We start from the raw sequence: 22,304 nt of genomic DNA, 5'->3' as shown, positions 1-22,304 counted from the left end.
TTTGCTGTTTAAATGTGGCTCCTATGCGTTTGTTTTGTACATAATGGTAAATAAAAGCATTAAAGAATTAGTCATTAAAAGTAACTTTTGGCTTGTCAGAAGTTATTGATCACAGTGGCCTGTCGCTGCTGAGACATGCTGTGATCATCAGAGAGATTGGCAGCTGTGCTATCCACTCATCGGCCAATAGTTCTGACAGTGTAGCCTCATAGACTTACATTGTTGGAATTAGCCATCACAGAGATAGTTAGGGAGTGGATAGCATAGCTGCTGCAGTTTCCCACGCTATATCTCCTGATCACATCCCTCACAGATTTATGTTGGAGGTGCTTCCAAACAGCTGGCACATATAAGCACATATGGTGGGATTGCCCTACTATACAACTGTTTTGAAATCAAGTTGGAGACCATGGTAAAAGTGACAACCGACGAAATAGAGCTCATACCCTCTCTGATCCTATTGTGGCTCCCGTCCCAGACGTTTAGCCCTAAAACTACAGATTTGGCAACTCTTCTCCTTACTGTAGCCAAGTTGCTAGTTCCATTACATTTAAATTCCCAAGACCCCCACCCTGCCAGAATGTGAGACAAACTGTGATCAATTGGCACGGTTAGAGGAATTGGTCAGTTAGGAACGGGGAGCTCATGAGCAGTATCCTCTAATTTGGCAACCGTTGCACATTGACCCTACGCAATAGAAGGGGATTAAAAATATCTTTTATATGTATATTTTGTTGTGGATGTCATCGTTCTAGTTTTAGAAGACCAATGGAACCCTAGTTGATTGTGTTATTGCTTACTTAGGTTATCCCGTTCCTCAACCCCCCCCCCCCAAAGATGGCATGTTTCAGGTATAGCAAACTATGTATCCACATTGAATGGATTGTAAGATGCACATTGTAACTGTAATACTTAATCCTCTGGCTTTTTGTGCACCTAATGTACTATTTTTCATCCTGTGTGTTTTCTACCTAAAAACTAATAAAACATGTTAAAAAAAATCTCCTGATCACAGTGCGTCTCAGCAGCGAGACCCACTGTGATAAATAACTTTTGACATGGCAAAAGTTGTTTTTTTTGTCAGTTACTGTGTCCTCACTCATGGCTTAGCTGATGTTCAATACCCCATTATTTTCAGGGCAAGGAGCTCCTCAGCCTGCAGCAGCTGCCCCAGCTCCACCACCACCAAGCAAGCCTGTCCAAAATTCTGGTAAGGCACACTTACACTATGTAAGCTATTTATCTGCAGATGTATATTATATAATGTATATGGGTTTTTTGGTTGCTCAGATCACTGAACTATTTCCTAAGTTCTGGCTGTTAGAACTACAGAACAGGCAGGAAGTGGGATGAAACCACATACATATTTACCATGAATTGCTCTGGTTTGGTGAAAGTTTTCATCCATGCGGCTTGTACCCCTGGAAATCATATACTCCAAATTTACAAAAAACATGATTTGGGGGGGATCCTACACAGCTCTAGAGCCAGAAATGTGTGTGTGTGTTTTAAAGCGACTCTGTACCCACTGTGCTACCTCCCCCCCCCCCCCCTCCCATCTACTTATACCTTTTTGTAGCTTATGTGAAGTCCTTTCAGCAGATATGTTTGGCCTCGCTGGTTGCGCTTTTATGATGCAGAAAAACAAACTTTAGTTGAGGAGATGCGGTGTCTAAGAGGCAGGGCCACGAGCCTCCGTGCCCTAAGTAAGCGCCGCCTGTGTGGTATGTCTTCTGCGCGTCATCCACGCCCTGTAGTAGTGATGCGCTTGTCCCTGGACCGCCTTTCGCGTCTGTCAGCACCCGCCCCCCGCATACTATGTTTCCGCCTGCTTGTCCCTGCACCGCCTCCCTCTCATGTCTGTCAGCGCCCGCCCAACGCCCCCCCGCATATGATGTTACTATGAATCCTCTTCTCGGCTTCTGCGCCTTTAGCGATCGTATTCCGCGCAGTGACTGAGAAGGCTGGTCACGTCACTGCGCGGGATACGATCGCTAAAGGCACAGAAGCCGAGAAAAGGACTCATAGTAACATCGTATGCGGGGGGTGGGCGCTGACAGACATGAGAGTGAGGCGGTGCAGGGACGAGTGGGCGGAAACATAGTATGCGGGGCGCGGGTGCTGACACATGAGAGGGAGGCGGTGCAGGGACAAGCGCGTCACTACTACAGGGCGTGGATGACGCGCAGAAGACACACCACAGAGGCGGCGCTGATCTGCCAACGTCACTGCAGCAGCTCTGGGGGTCAAAATTAAAGCGCAATACCGATTATTCCTGTGAGGGCGGAACGGGAGGCAGGGGGAGAGGCGCACAACACCACACAGGCGGCGCTTCCCTAGGGCACGGAGGCTTGTGGCCCCGCTTCTTAGACACCGCATTTCCTCAACTAAAGTTTGTTTTTCTGCATCATGAAAGCGCAACCAGCGTGGCCAAACATATCTGCTGAAAGGACTTCACATAAGCTACGAAAAGGTATAAGTAGTTGGGGGGGGGGGTAGCACAGTAGGTACAGAGTTGCTTTAATAACAGGGCAATTCTCTGCATGTTTGCAGCATTATGATACATAGCATGGAGATCAGTAGGGAAGCGAGGTGCTGCATAAAGCTGGTAGGTTTTGTGATGCTGCCAAAACTTATCTGGATAATTTTTGGGGTGGTGGTTGTCCTATCAGGGCATGCATTGAGTAATATCTGCATTGAGGACTGGGATGTAATATATCATCTGACCAGAGCCCTTAAAGCCTCTTGAATTTGTCTGCATTATTCCTCATGGGCTTTGTGGGTTATATTGCTATTTTTTACTTCATTATATTGTGCAAGCTTAAAAGCTTATGTGGTTGTAGACCTGGGACTGAAAACTGCACTCAATCGTACCCTTATATAGGTCTAATAACTCTGCATCCTTAAGTGTGTTTTATTATTTGGTCATCATCTTTAATAGATTACAATGGATTTTCTGTCTTTCAACAGCTCCACCCTCATCTATGAACAAAGGTCTGTCCAAACCATTTGGAGGAGGGGGTGCAGCGTATACACCTGGAGGCTCTCAGTCTAAAGTGGTACCAATTGCCAGCCTTAACCCATACCAGTCAAAGTAAGAATATTTCATACTGTATTTTCTCTCCAGTAAGCACATTATTATACTGTTTCTTAGTGAGATTTGTAAAATAAACGCAACCATTTACCAATTTTAAAGCCTTTTCACAACATGAAAGATGCCAGCGGTAAAAGAGATTCCTAGTTCACAAACTTATCCCCTAGCCACACAACAGGAATAGGAAACCGAGAACAGGGGAAAACTGTCCCTGAAATGAGTCGCACCGTGTGTGTGGCAAGCAATCCATTTTCTCTATGGGACTTCTTGAAATTGCCACTCTCTGCAGATAGGGAATAAATTTCCTGGTTGGGAGCACCCCATCAGCTGTCCAATGGGTATTCTCTCTCAGCTGATCAAGTCTTCTTTGCGGCTATTTAGATTACTTGAAGTAAGGGTCCATTTACACAGAAAGATTATCTGACAGATTATCTGCCAAAGATTTGAAGCCAAAGCCAGGAATGGATTTGAAAAGAGGATAAATCTCAGGCTTTCCTTTATGACCTGTTCTCTGTTTATAGTCCGTTCCTGGTTTTGGCTTCAAATCTTTGGCAGATAATCTGTCGGATAATCTTTCTGTGTAAATGGACCCTAATGTGATTCACTTTATTATGGGTGCGTCTTTTAATAAGCGAACAGAAACAACTGGTATGCTGTAAGACCTATATAGCGCCACACACCTTTCTGTTTGCTTCTGGCTTCTGACTGTGGGGTTGTGTTTTGTTTCAAAATCCTCTTCAAATGTGGTTGATTATATATAATCTGTACTTAGGGTGCGTTTACACAGACATTTATCTAAAAGATTTTTTAAGCCAAAGCCAGCAACAGACTATAAACAGAACAGGTCATAAAGGAAAGACTGAGATTTCTCCTCCTTTCAAATCCATTCCTGGCTTTGGCTTCAGAAATCTGTCAGATAAATCTGTGTGTAAACACACCATTAGTACCTGCTACGGTTGTGTCATGTCTGGACTTGGCTTTAGGAATGCTGGGGTAAGTTGCTGTGAGCACCCTGTTAATTTCCTTTTACAGGACAAGGTTCTCTGTACTCATTTCCCAGCATGAACATTAATGTAGCACACATTACCTCACATTATCCCATTTCCACTGTGGTAGTTTTAGCGTAAACTTTGTCTACAGTATTGGATTTTCTTGCCTGGTGCGGGCGGCGCGCTGCTGTGGAGATGGGGGTTTACAAACTACTGACGATTGATTAGATTTGTTGGCTGTGTTAAAACCTGTAAAAGCTTCCTGTGGTACAACACACTCGCTGCCTCTGCTTCTAAATGTCCTGCTCTATCCCGTCATTAAACCCCATGTATTCTACAACACATCTGTTATTAATGTAGCTAGCATGAATCCCCCTTACATTGTGACAGACCACAGATGTTCAAATATTTTGACCTATAATGTGAATGTATTTCCTTATGTAACAGGTAGTAAAATAGGTGCAAATACAGGTTATTTGCTGTGGTCAGCATTGTTGCCTTGCATTACTGCATTCCAGGGTTTGCGGATGTAATATCTGCATTTGCAAAAGTTTATTTTGACTATTTTGATTACTAACATGATATGGTTGCATTTCTACACATTTTATGTCTGCAAGTTCCAGCTCAACAAAGGTTCCACAGGATTACCCCATCCTGCAAGTCCCGCTCCAAAAGCCAGTCCTGCTGTGGAGAAATCACCGCCCACCAGTCTGCGTGCGTTATATGTAAATGACAGTAATTGCTCCAGTGATTTCCTATGGGTGTCGGACTCATATCTTGTCACTTACATATCGCACGTGCAGACGTTGGGCGGCAATTTCTCTGAGGTGGGACCTGCAGGACAGGGTAAATATCCGGGGCTCTACCAGGGGTTGCTGGCTGTTTCGTGGTAAAAGGTTTCCTTTAAATGTAACGCCCTTAAAGGGGATCTCCGGGTAGATGTTAAAAATGATGAAACTTCTGCAGAAGCATATAGCATTACTTACCTGTCTATCCCAGTTTTTAAACTACCAAAAATCCATTTGTTTTGGGGGGGGGGTCTGTTTTGTGTTTTTGTCATTCCTGGTTCAGCAGTTCCCAGAATGCAATGCTTTCCCTCAGCTGACCATCACAGCCCACACCCATCTCAATCAGTAAAATTAGTGCTGCACCTGCTTCTGGCCATTCAGAGATGGTGAATCACTCAGGGGATTGGGTTATCCAGCCAAGCCTCCTGTCTACATCATCAGCCTGATCTCAGTAAACACACACAATGTGAGACAGAGGCATGGAATATTTGTCTCCTAAGGGAGGAGAGCAGAAGGAGCAGGAGACAATGTGAATTGGCACTGGGGCCATTTTTTTCACTTCCTGGATTTCGATCAGCTGCCAGTGTGGCAGAACCGTACAGATACAGTACTACAGTACTTGTATAGACACATCTATGTAACTTTTAATGTACTTTTTAATAGAAAACAAGTTTTTCTCATCCGGAGTTCCCCTTTAATATAGTGTTAGCCCTAGAATGTAAGTTTGAGATGGGGAAATAAAAGATGGGAAACAACTGATGTGATTGGTGATTCTCTTTGTATAACACTAGGCTGGCGCTATATAAGCAACGGGAATGGTACTTATGATTATTGTCATGTTTACAAATTGTTCCAGCTATGTGTTGTAACTTTTTCAATGACTGGCACATGCATAGGAAATGATCAAGGCAAAGAATTACTTTTATTCCTGTTTTTAGGTGGACCATCAGAGCACGAGTAACCAACAAAGGTCAAATTCGCACTTGGAGCAATTCTCGCGGAGAAGGGAAGTTGTTTTCAATTGAGATGGTGGATGAGAGTGTAAGTAGGCATTAATTATTTTAATTAGCAGACTTCTGACCAAAAAAAATGTTTGATAACTTGTTCCTCTGGAGTTTGATTCCAAAGATAGCTGAGTTTAGCGCTTTGTTCACTCATTGGATAATGTCCTTCCTATGATTGGTGGGGATTCCAGCGTTTGGCTGGGGGTGATCAGCAAGTTATTCTTTTGGAGACAAACCTGCTTTGTTTAAAAGGAAAAAAAATGTGTGTGTGTATGTGTGTGTATATATATATATATATATATATATATATATATATATATATATATATATATATATATATATATATATATATATATCTATATCATTGTTTTTCCAGTTGCCTAAAATTCTTGTTAAAAGATCAAGAAGAATTGTAGTGGAAATATAAAATTAGCTCTGTAGTATTGACATCAGTAGCAAAGACCTAGACGCTGCTGCCAGTTAGTGCTTCTTGCCTGCAGTCTGATGCCGTAGGATGATGTTCCTTGCTGCTGACAGAGACTGGTTGCTTTTGTGTTTGCCCTCCTAACCTCCTTTAAGATGTGCCGGAGTCGTCATGCTTTCTATTCTTGGTCACTTGTAGAAAGACACAATGACTAAAATGTTTTTATGTGCAGATGTTGTTTCTCTGATGCAGGAACAAAAATCTGTTATCAAATCATTAGCTCTCCTTGCCCTGGGTATAGAGGGGGCGGATGCGTCATCCCGGAGCCTGGGCAGCAACTGCAAGTAGTGACATCTTTGTCATCATTTAGGTGCACACTACTCAGTAGCCCACACAGCATGTGCTGCTTTCTTAAGCGAATGAGATAGTCTCGATTACTGCTAACTAGGTTGAGATTGTATTATACCATGATTGTATTGGACCATGATTATTTGCAGATAGAAATTACCAAGTTATATGATCATTTTTTTTTACGTAGGACCATAGGGGAAATATATATAGGGGAGGTTGCCTATAGAGTAGTGTGGTTTTGATAAGAAAACAAATACACATGCTAGCAGCTTCTTTTGTATCCATCCCATTTTCTAAGGATATAACATAGCATTTAAACACAGTAAGTGCGCAATATTTGTTTTGGGGAAACCGTGGTATGTTATAACCATGAAAAATAGGTTGACAAGCTAGGGATACCCTTTTAAAGCGTTGTCTCTTTGGGTCTGAGTACAGTGCAAGTTGACAAGTTATTACCTAACTGGGGACCTCTGGGACCGCCACTGACCACTTAAAACAGCCAAAGCATGATAGAAAATAGTTTGACGGGAAAAATATACAGGATTTTTTTTTTTTTGTGAACCGATATTTTCAGGCAGCGGATGTAATGTACTTTTTAAAATGTTACAGTAATGCTGATTTGCTGGCCAAAAACATGCATGCTGATAGGCCCGTTATTTTAACTAATAACTAATAGCACGTACGGCGGAGCACGGTTACTCTGCCACCACAGAAGGAATCACACAGTTGTTAATGAATTCAACTTGCAATAGCGAGACTATCTTATCTTTGGGTTACAGTAAGTGTTTTCTCCCTTTTCCAGGGTGAGATCCGGGCTACTGCCTTCAATGATCAAGTTGACAAGTTTTTCTCCCTCATTGAAGTAAATAAGGTATGTTTTGGACCAGTTTGTACCTATCTTGTGTGTGTGTGGGATTTTGTTTTTCATTTATTTGCATAACCCTCCTTTATCTGGATAGGTATATTACTTCTCAAAAGGCACTTTGAAGATTGCTAATAAGCAGTATACGGCTGTAAAGAATGACTATGAGATGACTTTCAATAGCGAGACCAGTGTTATCCCTTGCGATGACTCTTCAGATGTCCCTACAGTGCAGTTTGAGTTTGTTCCAATTTCTGAGCTTGAAAACAAGAGTAAAGACACACTATTAGGTTTGTATGGTTTCAGTAACTGTCAGGTTGTCAGTGATGTGGTATACCCTTCGTTATACCTTGTATTGTCTTCCCTGCAGATATCATAGGCGTGTGCAAGAGTTTTGAAGATGTCACTAAGGTGACAATAAAATCAAACAACCGTGAAGTGTCAAAGAGAACAATCAATTTAATGGACACATCGGGCAAAGTGGTTTCAACAACTCTGTGGGGTGAAGATGTAAGTATTATAACTGCATATTACAGGTGGGGAAAAAGTATCCAGAATGCTAGTAAGTAGTGGTTAGTAATGCACTGTAGTGGTTAGTGAATACTTAATACATTCTGTGGTCAACTCCCCGCTCCTCTGCATTTGTCAATTTGGCATTCTCATGTATCGGGACTGGTCAAGAGGATCAGATCAACATTTGGCTACAGAAAGGAATATCCAGTAGAAACCTTGCTTTTTATAAGTTTTATTGGTTGTTCCAGTCTGTTGCAGGACCTCTTGCTTTAATCTGTTCTTGATGTACCATTTGTAATATCTAACTTCTCTGTTTTGTATGTAAAAATAAATAGAAAAAAAACTTACTTGCTGTGTGATGAAGTTCCTGAAGCCTTACCACTAACATGTAACATTCTGATTCCTTGTCTTTTTACTAACAGGCAGATAAATTTGATGGCTCCAGACAACCTGTTGTAGCAATCAAAGGAGCACGGCTTTCTGATTTTGGGGGTCGGTCCCTGTCGGTTTTATCATCCAGCACCATCATGATAAATCCAGATATTCCTGAAGCATTTAAGCTCCGAGGATGGTAGGTAGCATGGATTATGTTTCTAAGATCAAGCAAGAGGCTTTAAAGGAAATCCATCAGCAGTTTTGCTACCTGCTGACAGTCCTAAATATCATCTGGAAAGAGCAGAGCATACCTTTTTGTTCTTGGTTACACACTTGTCTGACACTTTGCATGACTGAGAAAACACCATCTTAATGTCTTGGCTGCTGAAAAGTCAGGTAGGTAAGATCTTCCCTTAGACTTCCTTTAATGGGACTGTCCCCGACCCTGCCTCTCACCAATAATTGTTGGTGAGAGGCTGGGCCAGAAACTCTTACAATATAGAAATCTTGAGGGAAGATCCTGCCTTCCAGACTCTTCTGCAGCTATGACAGTAAAACAATGTATGTTCGCTCATGCAAAGTGCATGACCAAGGTAAAAGAGGGTATGTGTGCACTCCTTCTTCCAGGTGACTATTTTATTTACTACTGCAAAATTGCTGACAGATTTACCTGTTTAAATTGCCACTGAGGCATTATATGTTAAAGGGGTTATCCAGCGCTACAAAAACATGGCCACTTTTCCCCCTATTGTCTCCAGTTCAGGTGCAGTTTGCAATTCAGCTCAATTTACTTCAATGGAACTGAGTTTGAAAACCCCACCCAAACTGGAGACAACAGTAGGGGGAAAGTGGCCATGTTTTTGTAGCGCTGGATAGCCCCTTTAAAGCATATAGAGGGCTTTTTACTACATGGCATAAATATCTCTAGAGAATAATAGGCTACACTATGGGGTTTAATATTCAACAAGACGTTATCCTTTATATACTACTTAGGGATATAGTTCCATGTTTAGGCACTAGTGGGCACTGTAACAATGCTAAATGGTTAAATAGTGTTTCTTCAGACTTAACCCATTTGATACTGAAGTGATGTTTACAGTGATTTCCCAAAGCTAACACATCAAAACGTAGCTGTAGGTAAAATTGCAGGCTTGCATTAAAGAGGCTGAGAACAGAAGCACATTTCCAATCCTAGGAGTCCCCTGACTAGGGTTTTGTTCTAGTCCTTGCAGTCTAGTAAGGATGCCTTTATGCTGTGTGGTACCATGTAGTATCATGAGACCTGCCTCTGAAATGCAGCACTAAAACACTGGTACATAAATAATACTAAATAAGATTGTGTGTCTTTGTGAAGCAAAACCTCTGTTCTTTATCTTATATCTGTTGATTTAATTTTTATACGTGTGCACTGAAAACTACACAACTTCCCGTTGGAGAAAAATCCAAGCAGAAACATGCGGACGCCAGTTAAGATCTGTGACAGCACTATATTAAAAAGCTGTCTTGTGGGGACGGTCTTACTTAAATGCAATTTTATAATACCCCTAAAGGACAAAGCAAAATTTGTATTTTTGCACTTTTGTTTTTTCCTTCTTTTCCTTTGTATTTAAAAGACTATAGCACTTGCACTTTTTTACCTACAGACCTACTGTATATAAGCTCTTAAAAGTCCAAAAAAAGAATAGTGAGTGGCACTCACCTCATCTTCTGGTGTTAAAAATCCTTCATTCAATCAATCATAAGATCAATGCATGGGAGGGAGAGCGGCTACGAGGGCATCTAGCAGCAACAGCCCTTTTCACGCCCTTCCGGCACTTCGTCAAGCTGACGCAAGAATGGTGCTGGACTGTTCTTTTGTGTACTTTCATATGAGCTCTTATTTTTTTGCAACACCAATTAAACTATGCAATCATACACTTTTTCTGTAAAAAAAAAAAAATAGCAGTCGGAAAAAATACTGTAACGTCATCTGTTAGCCATGTTGTAAAATTGACATGTTATGTAGGTTTCTCTGTGTATTAGTGAAGATCCCCCCCTCCAAGCCGCTAATAGCAGTCAGGATCAGTAATATTTCATCCTATAATTTCCAGAAGCCATCTAAAAAACATGATTTAAATGGTTAAGAAATCCTCTACCGTTGCACCTATTTGATATTTCTAATATATATATATATATTTTCTCCAGCTTTTACAGATGTCTGTGTGAAAAAGGCATGCAATTCTATTCATTGCTACATTTATCTGGTATCTTTGCATGTTACTGATGGGTCTGGTAGGCCCTTTTCACACAGAGCAAAAAAAGGCGGAATTCCGCCAGCCGGGATCGAGCTTCATTGCTCAGTGTCTCTCCGCGCTGAAGAATGAACATGTTCATTCTTCAGCGCCGAGTGTGGCAGCGTGCGCGACTCCCATAGAGTGTCACTATGACAGAGAGGCTGGCAGCATTCCGCAGCGTGGAATTCCGCCGCTCTTGCTCTGTGTGAGTAATCTTAGGATTGTCAGACATTTACTAGTAAGTTGATGTCAATACAAAGTTTCTTTTTTCAAGGTTTGACTCTGAGGGACAAGTTCTTGAAGGATCATCCATTTCTGAGTCCCGGGGAGGTGCTGGAGGAGGAAACTCAAACTGGAAGTCTTTGTTGGAGGTTAAGAATGAAAACCTGGGCCACGGAGAAAAAGTAAACAACCTAATGAATATTGCATATAGCCACCTATTTGGGAGGCACAGGCCCCCTGCGCTCCATTCTGTGGAGTTGTGTGCTTCTGATGCTCCATGTGGCATTGTATTAGGCATAGTCCACAGGGGTGCTGGGTGCCACAAATTAGGCAGCGTCTGGCTTTGATTGTGTGTGTGGGCCTTGCCTGATTCAGCTACTTATTACTGAACTGTATATGAACAGCAGCTGCTTCCAGCCACATCAGCCCTGCTGCCCAGACAACCCTTCTGAACACTACCTTTCAGATCAAGAAAAATATAAAACATATCCATCCAGTTTTTGCTTGCAGATACGGTTCAGCTTGAGAGATGCAATTAGTGTCTGAGAAATGGTCTGCTCTGGTGGCTCATCTGCGTTAATAGAGCCTAGGAGCAATGTCTGCCGTGTATACATGGCTGGCAAACAAACACATTTGTCAGCACCCGTGTTGCCTTTAACCTTATTTAATATTATGGTGTGATATGATTTATCTTCTGATGTATCTGTACGTATGGCTGAAAAGTTTACAAAGAATTTGTCGGTTGTGTTAAATACATTTTACATTGCTTATGGCTTTAAATTTCTTTTAGGCAGATTATTTTACCAGTGTGGCAACTATTGTCTATCTTCGGAAAGAGAACTGTATGTATCAGGCCTGCCCTTCTCAAGACTGTAACAAGAAGGTGATTGACCAACAGAATGGACTCTTCCGCTGTGAGAAGTGTGACAAAGAATTCCCCAACTTTAAATACCGCCTCATTTTGTCGGTGAGTATTGAACAGAATCTGGTATTAACATATTGCCAGAGGCACCCAGCTGATAAACAACCTTATTGTTCACGATTAAAAGACATTAGGTTGTTTTACATATACTTGTGTGATGATCCTTTTTTTAGTCTTTCAAATGTCCCAATTTTTACACTCTCTCCTCCCACCAGCCCCAATTGATAGATCTCTACCTGTTTAGGGTCCAGTAAGCTTATTTTTTGATAAATGTTCATTACATTACATTTAGAACGGTACAACCCATTTATGTTCTGTTGTGGTTCAGCTGCTTTTCCATGATCTGTGTTTTAGTGTGTGTTACTAAAAAGTCTAGTTTTGTTTACTAAGAGACACCGTTTTTATGCACTGACAGATAATCCAGATCCGATCTTAAAAGCGACTCTGTACCCACAATCTGACCCCCCCAAACCACTTGTACCTTCGGATAGCTGCTTTTAATCTAAGTTCTATCCTGGGGTCCGTTTGGCAGGTGATGCGGTTATTGTCCTAAAAAACTACTTTTAAACTTGCAGCGCTGTGTCAAATTGGCGTGGCCTCAAGTGTGTGTCTGCCCGAGGATTGCACCACCTCTCCGTTCCTCCTCCCCACCCTCCTCATCACTAGGAGTGCCCCGAGGCAGGATATTTCCCGTTCATTACCTGAACACTGCACAGGTGCCTTAAGGATCCAGCTCATGTACAGTGTTCACACAGGAGAAACTGTTCTTGGGGCATTCCCAATGATGAAGAGGGTGGGTAGAAGGGACGGAGGGTTGTCGCAATCCTAGGGCGCACACACTCAAGGTCATGCCAATTTGACACAGGGCTGCAAGTTTAAAAGTAGTTGTTTTATGACAATAACTGCATTACCTGCTGAACGGACCCCAGGACAGATCTTGGATTAAAAGCAGCTATCTGAAGATACAAGTGGTTTGGGGGGGTCAGATTGTGGGTACAGAGTCGCTTTAAAGTGTACCTGTCATTAGGAATCTTCACACAATCGGCGTACAATTGCTCCTGCAGATGGAAAATCAGTTGGTAGCATATCCTAATATTTCACTGATACCTTTTGAGAAGATTTCTCCTTTACATTTGAGAATACTTTTCCTTTTTATGCTGAAGTACGACAATTGTTGATAATGCCGATCTCTAGAATATTTAATTTTTTTCTCTACAATTTACCACTTCCTATGTATGTGGTACAGTAACAGCAACTCAGAATTACTCAGTAGAATATTTTTACATGTTAGTCTTGGCTGTATCAAAGCAGTTTTTGAGACTGACAGAACATTTACAAATTGTCAGGTGTGCTTAAACGCTGTTCCTAAATGCGTGTGTTAATGATCCCACCGCAGCAGCGCTAATGTGTGGCACGCTTGTGTAGTCTTCATAACTGCTTTGAGACTCGCAGGCGAACAGAAAATTCCATTCTCATTCCAGTGCAAAGTAACTGCTGAACGATCTTGTTTAAATACGGCTCACTCGCTCTGTCATTGATCCAAAATCCAAGATATAAAGCTCAAATCTCCTGCCAAGTTTTCCCTCCGAGAAGCCTTTGTACTTGGGTAAAGACCACAAAACTGAATCTGCACTGTATTAGTACAGATGTCCATGCTGTGTGTCTTTATGTGGCTCAATTACCAAACAGCTTGTTCTAGACACAAATACTAAATTATTTCTTTTTAATGTTTTTTTGTTATTGCTAAACTAAGAACTGTATGCTGATACCATTGCTTACATGAAGGATCTTATCAATCATTGCTTGTAAGCCGGCACGGATTTATCTGAGAGTGGGGATAACACTGGTCATCATAAAGATAAATTACCATAAAATGTTAGCAGAGAGATGCACTTGTACTCATTTGCTATATTTAGTGCTCTCGGGAGCCGTGCCCTGCACCTACTGCATTAGTGGTGTCTGCTTCAAAGGCAGAGCCCATTTCTTCTCCTGTCTGTGAGGCAAATTTATATGCCGGAGCGCGAAGAATAATTCTATCTCCTGCGGAAGGCTGCCAGTTCTCCACATGCAGCCTCCCCACTTCCATACAAGTGCTGGTCGGCCCTGACCCGGTAGGGAGAGCGCGCTCCTTTCTTCTCTCGGGCTCATTATATTCATCAGCCCTCGGCAGCTGTGACGACTTACAATCAAGCTGTTTAATGCCAGTCAAAATCCCTAATGATCTCCAATGGCAGAAGGATGTTGTGGAACGCAGAAATAACAGGCTGTTTGAAATGAACTCGCAATTTATTTGTTTCCTATAAGTCTCAAATTCTTTGTCCTGCGTTTGAGCTTCCTACTTGAGCTGCACCCTATTTTCGTAACCTGCTGCGATTTACCACACGCATTTAGATCTGCAGCAGCTCTCACAATAGACGGTGATGTCAGAAGCTATATTTAAAAATACTTCTCATACAGCTTTTTGCTTTCCTTCGTGGATGAAGGAGGGCAGCTTTGTGAACTTTCTTAACATAGTTTTTCTTAAATTGCCGAAGCGGTACTCTTGCATTCTGTATGGCCCTATCTACACCCAAATAACAGTTCTTGTAATTACATGTCATTTGGAGCAGAACGTCAAAGTCCCAAGTTTTTGTGCGATGACCCTGCTTAAGCAAACATTGTGCTACTTTAAAGTGTCACTGTCGTTATAACTTTCAAAATCTAAATCAACAGAAGATGTAAATTAAAGAAAGTTTGCAATTTACATTATTTTTTATTTTTTATATTTGTTATGCTGTAAAACAAAGCTGAACTTACCAGAAATCCAGGTCCAGTCTCCTGAAGGCAGCCATCAATCACATGACTGCCTTCTCTCTGTGAGCGCTCAGATGGCCTAGGATTCACAGGACTTACTGTTTTCTGACTCTCTCAAAAAAACAAAACAGGAAACAGTGTCGTGTTTTTCATAACTAAGAAAAAAAAATAATGAAAATTATAACGACCGTGACACTTAAAATTTTGAGCCCCACTCACCATTTGGGCAGGGAAGGGGGCAAGGCATTGCGCACTGAAAGGCTTTTTTTTATTTGCATGCTGCGCAACAGCCTCCAATACGCTGGATTTATCAAGAGGCGTGCGCTTTCATAAATCTATCGTCGAGAAAAGAGGCCCACTGTGCTCTATAGGATTAAAGGGGTATTCTGAGGAGTAACATATTTTTTATGTTGGCAATAACTGGCCACACACAGTGTTAGTGAATGGCAGCTTCCCCTTAGGTACTGTATAGTCTAATATTATACAGGACACTGGGGTGCCAGCTCTATATTAATAGCCCAGTGCAGCAGCACTGGACCAGAGCAGGGCTTGGACAGCCCTGTAGTTCCCTCCTGACATGAACAGTTTTTTTTTTCATTGAGATACTAAGGCTACGTTTACACGTAGCAAAACTAGCGGAATTTCACCGCGGAATGAAGTTAGCCTCCCTCTCATAATGGGAGTTTATGGGAGGCGCGCGCTGCTGCTCTCCCCGCGCTGAAGAATGAACATGTTTGTTCTTCAGCACGGAGAGACGCTGTGAGAACAGCAGCGTGCGCCTTCCATAGACTCCCATTATGAGAGGGAGGCTGACTGCATTCCGCCGCGGAATTCCGCTAGTTTTTCTACGTGTGAATGTAGCCTTATAGTATAGAAGCATGTGTATAGATGTACAGTAAAACATTAGAAAATCCTCCCAACATATACCACCAATGCAATGTAGTTTTTCCATATACTGTTCAATGGAAACCTTGTTACTGTTTATCCAGGAATAATAATTTCTTCTCTTACGATGAATGAGTGTCTTACGGTTACTTGATGTGTTCTCTTTTAGGCAAATATTGCTGATTTTGGAGAGAATCAATGGATTACGTGTTTTCAGGAGTCAGCTGAAGCTATTCTTGGCCAAAATGCTGCTTACCTTGGTGAACTCAAAGAAAAGGTATGCCGCTGCTTCTTGCTTTGATGGACAGTGGAGTGTGCAGGCTCCATTTATCTTCCCAAATGTGACCCAAAAAATGGTAAACGTAAGCCCTCCATCCGCTTGCTGTTCCCAAGTGAGGGGACTGGACTCCCTACTGTTATCAGTTGTGCCCAGTTGATAACTGTTCTGTAAGTGGCTGCAGCTAGCCTGAGTGTAGAGCACTTATGTAATTGCTTTGGTCTTGTTTTCTGCTATTAAAGGGAACCAATCATGGACGAAAATCATTTTTTTACTCCCTAATTAAATGTAAATTAGTATTTTATTATTTGTAAATATAATGTAATTAATTTTTACGGCTGCAGTTTTTAGTTCACTTTTTTATTTTCCTGTCTCACGCCGGCTCTTTTCAAGAGCCAGCGCGAGCCCGGGACTTCCCGGCATGCAGAGCGGTGGGATAGGATCCCATGATCCTTTTCCTGCTGATCTGTTAATACACTGTGATCTCGCGCTATCCAGCATGAGATCGCTGTGTATTACTGTGTCCTTGTGTCACTGCATTCCCGCGGTGCGTTCCAGTGGTGGAACACAGTGACGTCATCAAGATGGCGGCACCCGCCGATACAGCCTAGTAACAGGATCAGGCAAAGTATTAGATACAGGTTAGCAAAGGTTAGTTTTAGGGACTCTTATAGAGACACACATTAGGGGCAGTAGATAGAGGTGATATGTTCTCTTTAAGTCTCTTAAAGATATCTGCAAAAAAAAAAAAATGACGTTGACACTTTAAGTTTAAATGCTTGCTTTATTGTACATGCCACTGATGATTTAATTTAGCGAACATTTGAGCTCCCAAATTTTTAGACTTGGGCAAGGATTTCTGTTAGTACTTTTTGCTGCCTTTAGATAAGGTACAATTACCTAGTGACAAAGCCCCCTTTAAGTCATGTCATAAGTTGGTTGATGGCTGACTTTTGTGTGGGGTGGGGGAGAACAATATATTTACAATTTCCAAGGGTTAAGCTATAGCAGAAGCCATTTTTTGCCATCTCAGAGGTTTGTCTATCTGAATGCACACAGAAATCCTTCTTTCCAGAGGGTAAAAGTGCTTTCTGCTGCTTTTCATTTAAAAGTAGTCTGTGGGTGTTCACACTTAGACTGAGCACTTTCTTTTGTTGAATAAATTCCCTCTGGAGAGAGAGAGAGAAGGACTTTCTTTCCCCCGATGACTGCTGAGCTATTTTGACAAGTTTAAAGGTACAATTAGTTCCTGGACAGGGGGAGCCTCTTCTGACAGCTCATCTATGTTGCCTTTGAACCCTGCAATGTTCTTGTTTCAGAATGAACAAGCTTATGAGGAGGTGTTTCAGAATGCCAACTTCCGATCTTACACCTTTAGAATTCGGGTCAAGTTGGAGACGTATAACGTAAGTACATGATTATTTCATTATACCTTCCAGCAATTAAACATTCAGAAATTTGACTTGGCCTGCGTTAGCTTCAATGATTATGCAGTGCTGAAAGGAAACCTATCAACACCATACCACACACTGATCTTTAGGTATTGTGTGAAAGTCACTGTGACCCTGAACACTTTGTTGTTTTACTCCATTGCAGAAAGTCATTAAAAACAATATATGTAAATTAGTTTGGGGGTTCGGAAACGCCCTCGTTCCAGTGTTGCTGTCATCCACTATGCCCACCTCCTCATAAATATTCATCACAAGCTCTGCTGCTGATGTAGGTCCGGGCCATGTGGAATCCTGAGACTGTGTAGTAACAGTCACTAAGCATCTTAAGAGTGCTCTAACTGCAAAATCATAGGGTTCTGAAGGCTGGGACCTACGTCAGCAGCAGCAGAGCCTGTGATGAATATTTTTTTGAGGAGGCAGGCACAGTGGGTGGCAGTAATGGTGCAGCCGCTGCCCCCGATGAACCGATTTGCATATAGTTGGTTTAATGCACTTCTGTGAAACCAGAGCACAATAAGAAAGGTGACAGGGTCTCTGCAGCTTTCACACCATACCCAAAGGTCTGTATGTGATATGGGCCAATTAAAAAAAAACTTTGGACACTATAAGTAAAAAGCAATAATTAGAAAAATACTTTTATAGTCCAAAACAACTTTCTCCATAGGTTATTACATTTTTGCTTTTATTTATTATTTCTCAACCTCTGCAGCTTGAGGTCTGAACTCTGTTTTCTCTGTTCTTGAATATTAGACACTGTAATTCTCCTTCAGACTGGCTTTGTTTGCTCCTTTTTCCCCAGCCTGTGTGAGCTGTCCTCCAAGGTTTCTGTTCCCTCTGTTCGCACTTCAAACTTAGCTGATGTGACACTAGCTCCCTCTCTGCTGCTATCTCTAACACTGGGAGCAGAGTCTCTAACAGACCTTTTTTTTCTGAGTAGCAGCTAAATGGTAGGAAATATTTAATGTGGATCATTTTGCCTTCAGTAAACAAATCAACAATAGAAAAAAAAACTGCGTAAAGGACTCTATAGTCTATATAACTTGTGGTTGTATTATAAAAATGTGTGCTGCATTCTTATTACTAAACTGTAGCCCTCATCACTGGTAGCTGGATGGATTTTGTCTGTCTCCACTTGTGAGACTAAATTGACGTAGTCTGTTTTTCTGATTTCTGTGAACGACTTTTTCCATTCACTGCTTCTCGTTAATAGACAGGTTGCCCTCAGATTCAGGTCACATTTATGCAATAACTTTTTTTTATTTTATGAATGGTTTCTAAATAGGTTTCTCCAGGTCATATAAGCAGTTTCTATCAAAGTTTAAGTTGTTGAATTTGTGTTCCTGTATAATAAAATGGTTAAGCCTCCCATACGAATAAATTCCAGGAAAGGCCACCTAGCATTAGCAGTCTGTTCCAGCTTCACGTTCCTGGTACATGTGTGGGCTGAGTGTAATGTTCCAGCTTGCTGCAAGTTACAAATGTGTGTGTCAATTTTACCCAGTTGTTTTTATCTCGGCTGCTTCCAAGATTTATTTTAATTGCTTTAATCAGAAGTACCACCTACTCCTAGTTTTAGATAGAAAACCATGTAGATGGCATTGTATGAACTTCCACTCTTGGCATGTCTACATAGCAATGAATACATTTTGGCTTTGTGTTCCAGATCTTGAGCATAATCAGCTCCTACTTGAGAGCTTATATTAGCATGAATCCATGAGTATGCAGCCTATGGGATAAAGGGCAGGAAAATGTCATATTCAGAGCAGGCTGTGGTGTTGAACAACAACACCAACCAAAAGAAAAATTAAACCATACTGTGTATTTGTTGTTTTTTATATATTTAAGTTTTGCGCTTGACTTTAAAGTAAGATCTGTCAGCAAAACAAAGTGTTTAAGTGCCTAGAAAAATTCTCCAGAGTTCACTGAGAATACAGCCTAAGGCCTCCTTAATGCATTTTTACAGTCAGGAAACACTGATCAGGAAGCCTTTCAAGAAGCTTGAAGGGGTTATCTGGTGGTCCACAAATTTTAATATCTTGCTGCTGTAATATAGAAAACAATAAACCTCTTATGCTTAGCTCTCCGCACTCTCCTTTCGTCCGGTTATGGTGTCGGCGATGTCCGCTGCTGACTGCTGCAACTCCAATTCTGAGACAAACTCGTCTCAGGAGTGACCGCATCATGGCCAGTGAGTGAGCGTGTACCCGGAAGTGATCATCAGCTGCTCAGCCGCGATTGGCTGAGCATAACTGTGCTCAGCCAATCGCGGCTGAGCACAGTTATGACGCAGCGGAGGGGGGGCGGCGGCAGCGACGTTTGGCACAAGATGGCGGACGGCCTCGACACGGAGCAGGTAATGGATAATGCACCACACACTTCCGGGTACACTGGCGGGGGTGGTGGGACACAGGGAAGGGGGCGATTCACAGACATAACATACATTACAAAGTTGTATAACTTTGTAATGTGTGTTATTCTGTGAATAACTTTTTAGCGCCGCACTACCCCTTTAATATTTTCTATATTATAGCAGCAATTTATTAAAAGTTGTGTAACCCTGGACAACCCCTTTAACCTCTTAAGGACATAGGACGTACCGGTACGTCCTATGTCCTCACTTGCACTTCAAAGCGGGGCCGCGCGGCGGCCCCGCTTTGAAGTGCCGCGATCCCGGGTGCCGCGTGTAGCCCGGGACCGCCGCTATTAGCGGGCACGGTCTGATCGCCGTGCCCGCTAATTAGCTAATCGGAGGCAGCTGTCAAAGTTGACAGCTGCCTCCGATTACCGGAGGCAACGTTTCCCTGGTGTCTAGTGGGGGAGATCGCTCCTCCGGGACCTTGTCCCGGAGGAGCGATCTCCGTTACTGATGCCGGCCGGGGACGCGTCCAAGATGGCGCCGTCCTCGGCTCGGCACTCGTTTGTTTTCGGCTGCAGCAGCCGAAAGCAAACGAGTGCCGATCTCATGTATCTCTGCAGCATATCTATGCTGCAGAGATCTCAATGAGAGATCACAGTGTATATACTAGAAGTCCCCCAGGGGGGCTTCTAGTATATGTGTAAAAAAAAAAAAAAAAGTGTTGTTAATAGTAAAAAGCCCCCTCCCCTAATAAAAGTCTGAATCACCCCCCTTTTCCCAGGTTTTAAATAAAAGTAAACAAATAAATAAATAAATAAACATGTTTGCTATCGCCGCGTGCGTAATCGCCCGAACTATTAATTAATCACATTCCTGATCTCGTACGGTAAACGGCGTCAGCGCAAAAAAATCCCAAAGTGCAAAATTGCGCATTTTTGGTCGCATCAAATCCAGAAAAAATTTAATAAAAAGCGATCAAAAAGACGTATATGGGCAATCAAGGTACCGATAGAAAGATCAAATCATGGCGCAAAAAATGACACCTCGCACAGCCCCATAGACCAAAGGATAAAAGCGCTATAAGCCTGGGAATGGAGCGATTTTAAGGAACGTATATTGGTTAACAACGGTTTGAATTTTTTACAGGCCATCAGATACAATAGAAGTTATACATGTTATATATCGTTTTAATCGTAACGACTTGAGGAACATGCATAACAAGTAAGTTTTACCCCAGGGTGAATGGCGTAAAAACACATTTCCCCCAAATAAAAGAAATGCGTTTTTTTTTTTCAATTTCACCACACTTCGAATTTTTTTCTGGTTTCGCAGTATACTTTATGCAAAAATTCAGCCTGTAATTGCAAAGTACAATTAGTGACGCAAAAAATAAGGGGTCATGTGGGTTTCTAGGTGGAAAAATGCAAGTGCTATGACCTTTTAAACACAAGGAGGAAAAACCGAAAACGTAAAAACGAAAATGGGCCATGTCCTTAAAGGGTTAAGGAAACAGAGCACGAAGTGATGTCAGTTGTGTGCCACAATGCGGTGGTGGTGGTGGGGGGAGACTGCAAATAACGCAAGACTGAAGGAGCCCTTTAAAGGGATTTTACCATGAAGATAAACAGGTCTAATCTGGTGCATTATGTGAAATTAAACCTCTGAGATGCACAAACATTTCTTGACCCATGACGTATCTGATACGTCATGGTGCCGCAGGGGGTGTTCAGAGCGGGGTGCAGCCGGGCAGTGCCTCTATTAGCCGGTGCGGGTCCCGTTGCCGCGCCGGCTAATTAAGCCTCTAAGTGCAGCTGTCTAGTAGGACGGATCGCAACCCCCCCCCCATACACAATGCTGTGTATATACACAGCATTGATCTCTATGAGAGATCAGTGCTGTCTATATACAAGGGGGGGCTTCTAGTTAAAGTAAAAATGTTTTTTTATTAATAAAAAGTCCCCTCCCCTATTAAAAATCCAAATCACCCCCCTTTTCCCATTTTATAAATATAAATTAAATAAACAAATAAACAAACATGTATTGCCGCGTGCGTAAGCGCCCCAACTATTAATTAATCACATTCCTGATCTCGCATGGTAAACGGCGTAAGTGCAAAAAAATTCCAAAGTGCAAAATTGCGCATTTATGGTCGCATCAAATCCAGAAAAAATTTAATAAAAAGTGATCAAAAAGTCGGATATGCGCAATCAAGGTATCGATAGAAAGAACACATCATGGCGCAAAAAATGACAGCTCACACAGCCCCATAGACCCAAGGATAAAAGCGCTATAAGCATGGGAATAGAGCGATTTTAAGGAACATATATCTGTTAACAACGGTTTGAATTTTTTTACAAGCCATCACATAATATAAAAGTTATACATGTTACATATCGTTGTAATCGTAACGACTTGTGGAACATGCATAACCAGTCAGTTTTACCATAGGGCGAACGGCGTAAATGCAAAACTCCCCGAAATCAAAACAAATTCCTTTTTTTTATTTTTTTTTATTTGACAGCGCAAATGATTTTTTTCCGGCCTGTCATTGCAAAATACAATTGGTTTCGCAAAAAATAAGCGCTCATATACGTCTCTAGATGAAAAAATGCAAGCGCTATGGACTTTTAAACATAAAGTGGATAAAGCAAAAGTGCAAAAACGAAAATTGGCTTTGCCCTTAAGGGGTTAAAAAGTACAGCTTGGCAGTCTTTCGATTTGGTAA

General features: G+C 41.9%; 1 protein-coding gene across 1 annotated transcript in view; it reads left to right on the top strand.

Moving 5' to 3' along the window:
- Window positions 1–22,304, top strand: part of RPA1 (replication protein A1) — a 45,029-nt gene that overhangs the window by 13,089 nt on the left and 9,636 nt on the right. The window contains exons 6-16 of the mRNA XM_069944595.1: window positions 1,139–1,210; window positions 2,971–3,094; window positions 5,810–5,912; window positions 7,453–7,521; window positions 7,610–7,802; window positions 7,883–8,022; window positions 8,448–8,596; window positions 10,948–11,077; window positions 11,686–11,862; window positions 15,665–15,772; window positions 17,092–17,178. Of these exons, the coding sequence (XP_069800696.1) occupies window positions 1,139–1,210; window positions 2,971–3,094; window positions 5,810–5,912; window positions 7,453–7,521; window positions 7,610–7,802; window positions 7,883–8,022; window positions 8,448–8,596; window positions 10,948–11,077; window positions 11,686–11,862; window positions 15,665–15,772; window positions 17,092–17,178 (1,352 nt within the window). The remainder of the gene's footprint in view (window positions 1–1,138; window positions 1,211–2,970; window positions 3,095–5,809; window positions 5,913–7,452; window positions 7,522–7,609; window positions 7,803–7,882; window positions 8,023–8,447; window positions 8,597–10,947; window positions 11,078–11,685; window positions 11,863–15,664; window positions 15,773–17,091; window positions 17,179–22,304) is intronic.

The sequence above is a fragment of the Dendropsophus ebraccatus genome, chromosome 11 (genome assembly GCF_027789765.1).
Source record: "Dendropsophus ebraccatus isolate aDenEbr1 chromosome 11, aDenEbr1.pat, whole genome shotgun sequence".
Lineage (NCBI taxonomy): Eukaryota > Metazoa > Chordata > Amphibia > Anura > Hylidae > Dendropsophus > Dendropsophus ebraccatus.
Note: the sequence above shows the minus strand (reverse complement) of the source record. Positions and strands in the feature narration are given on the sequence as shown.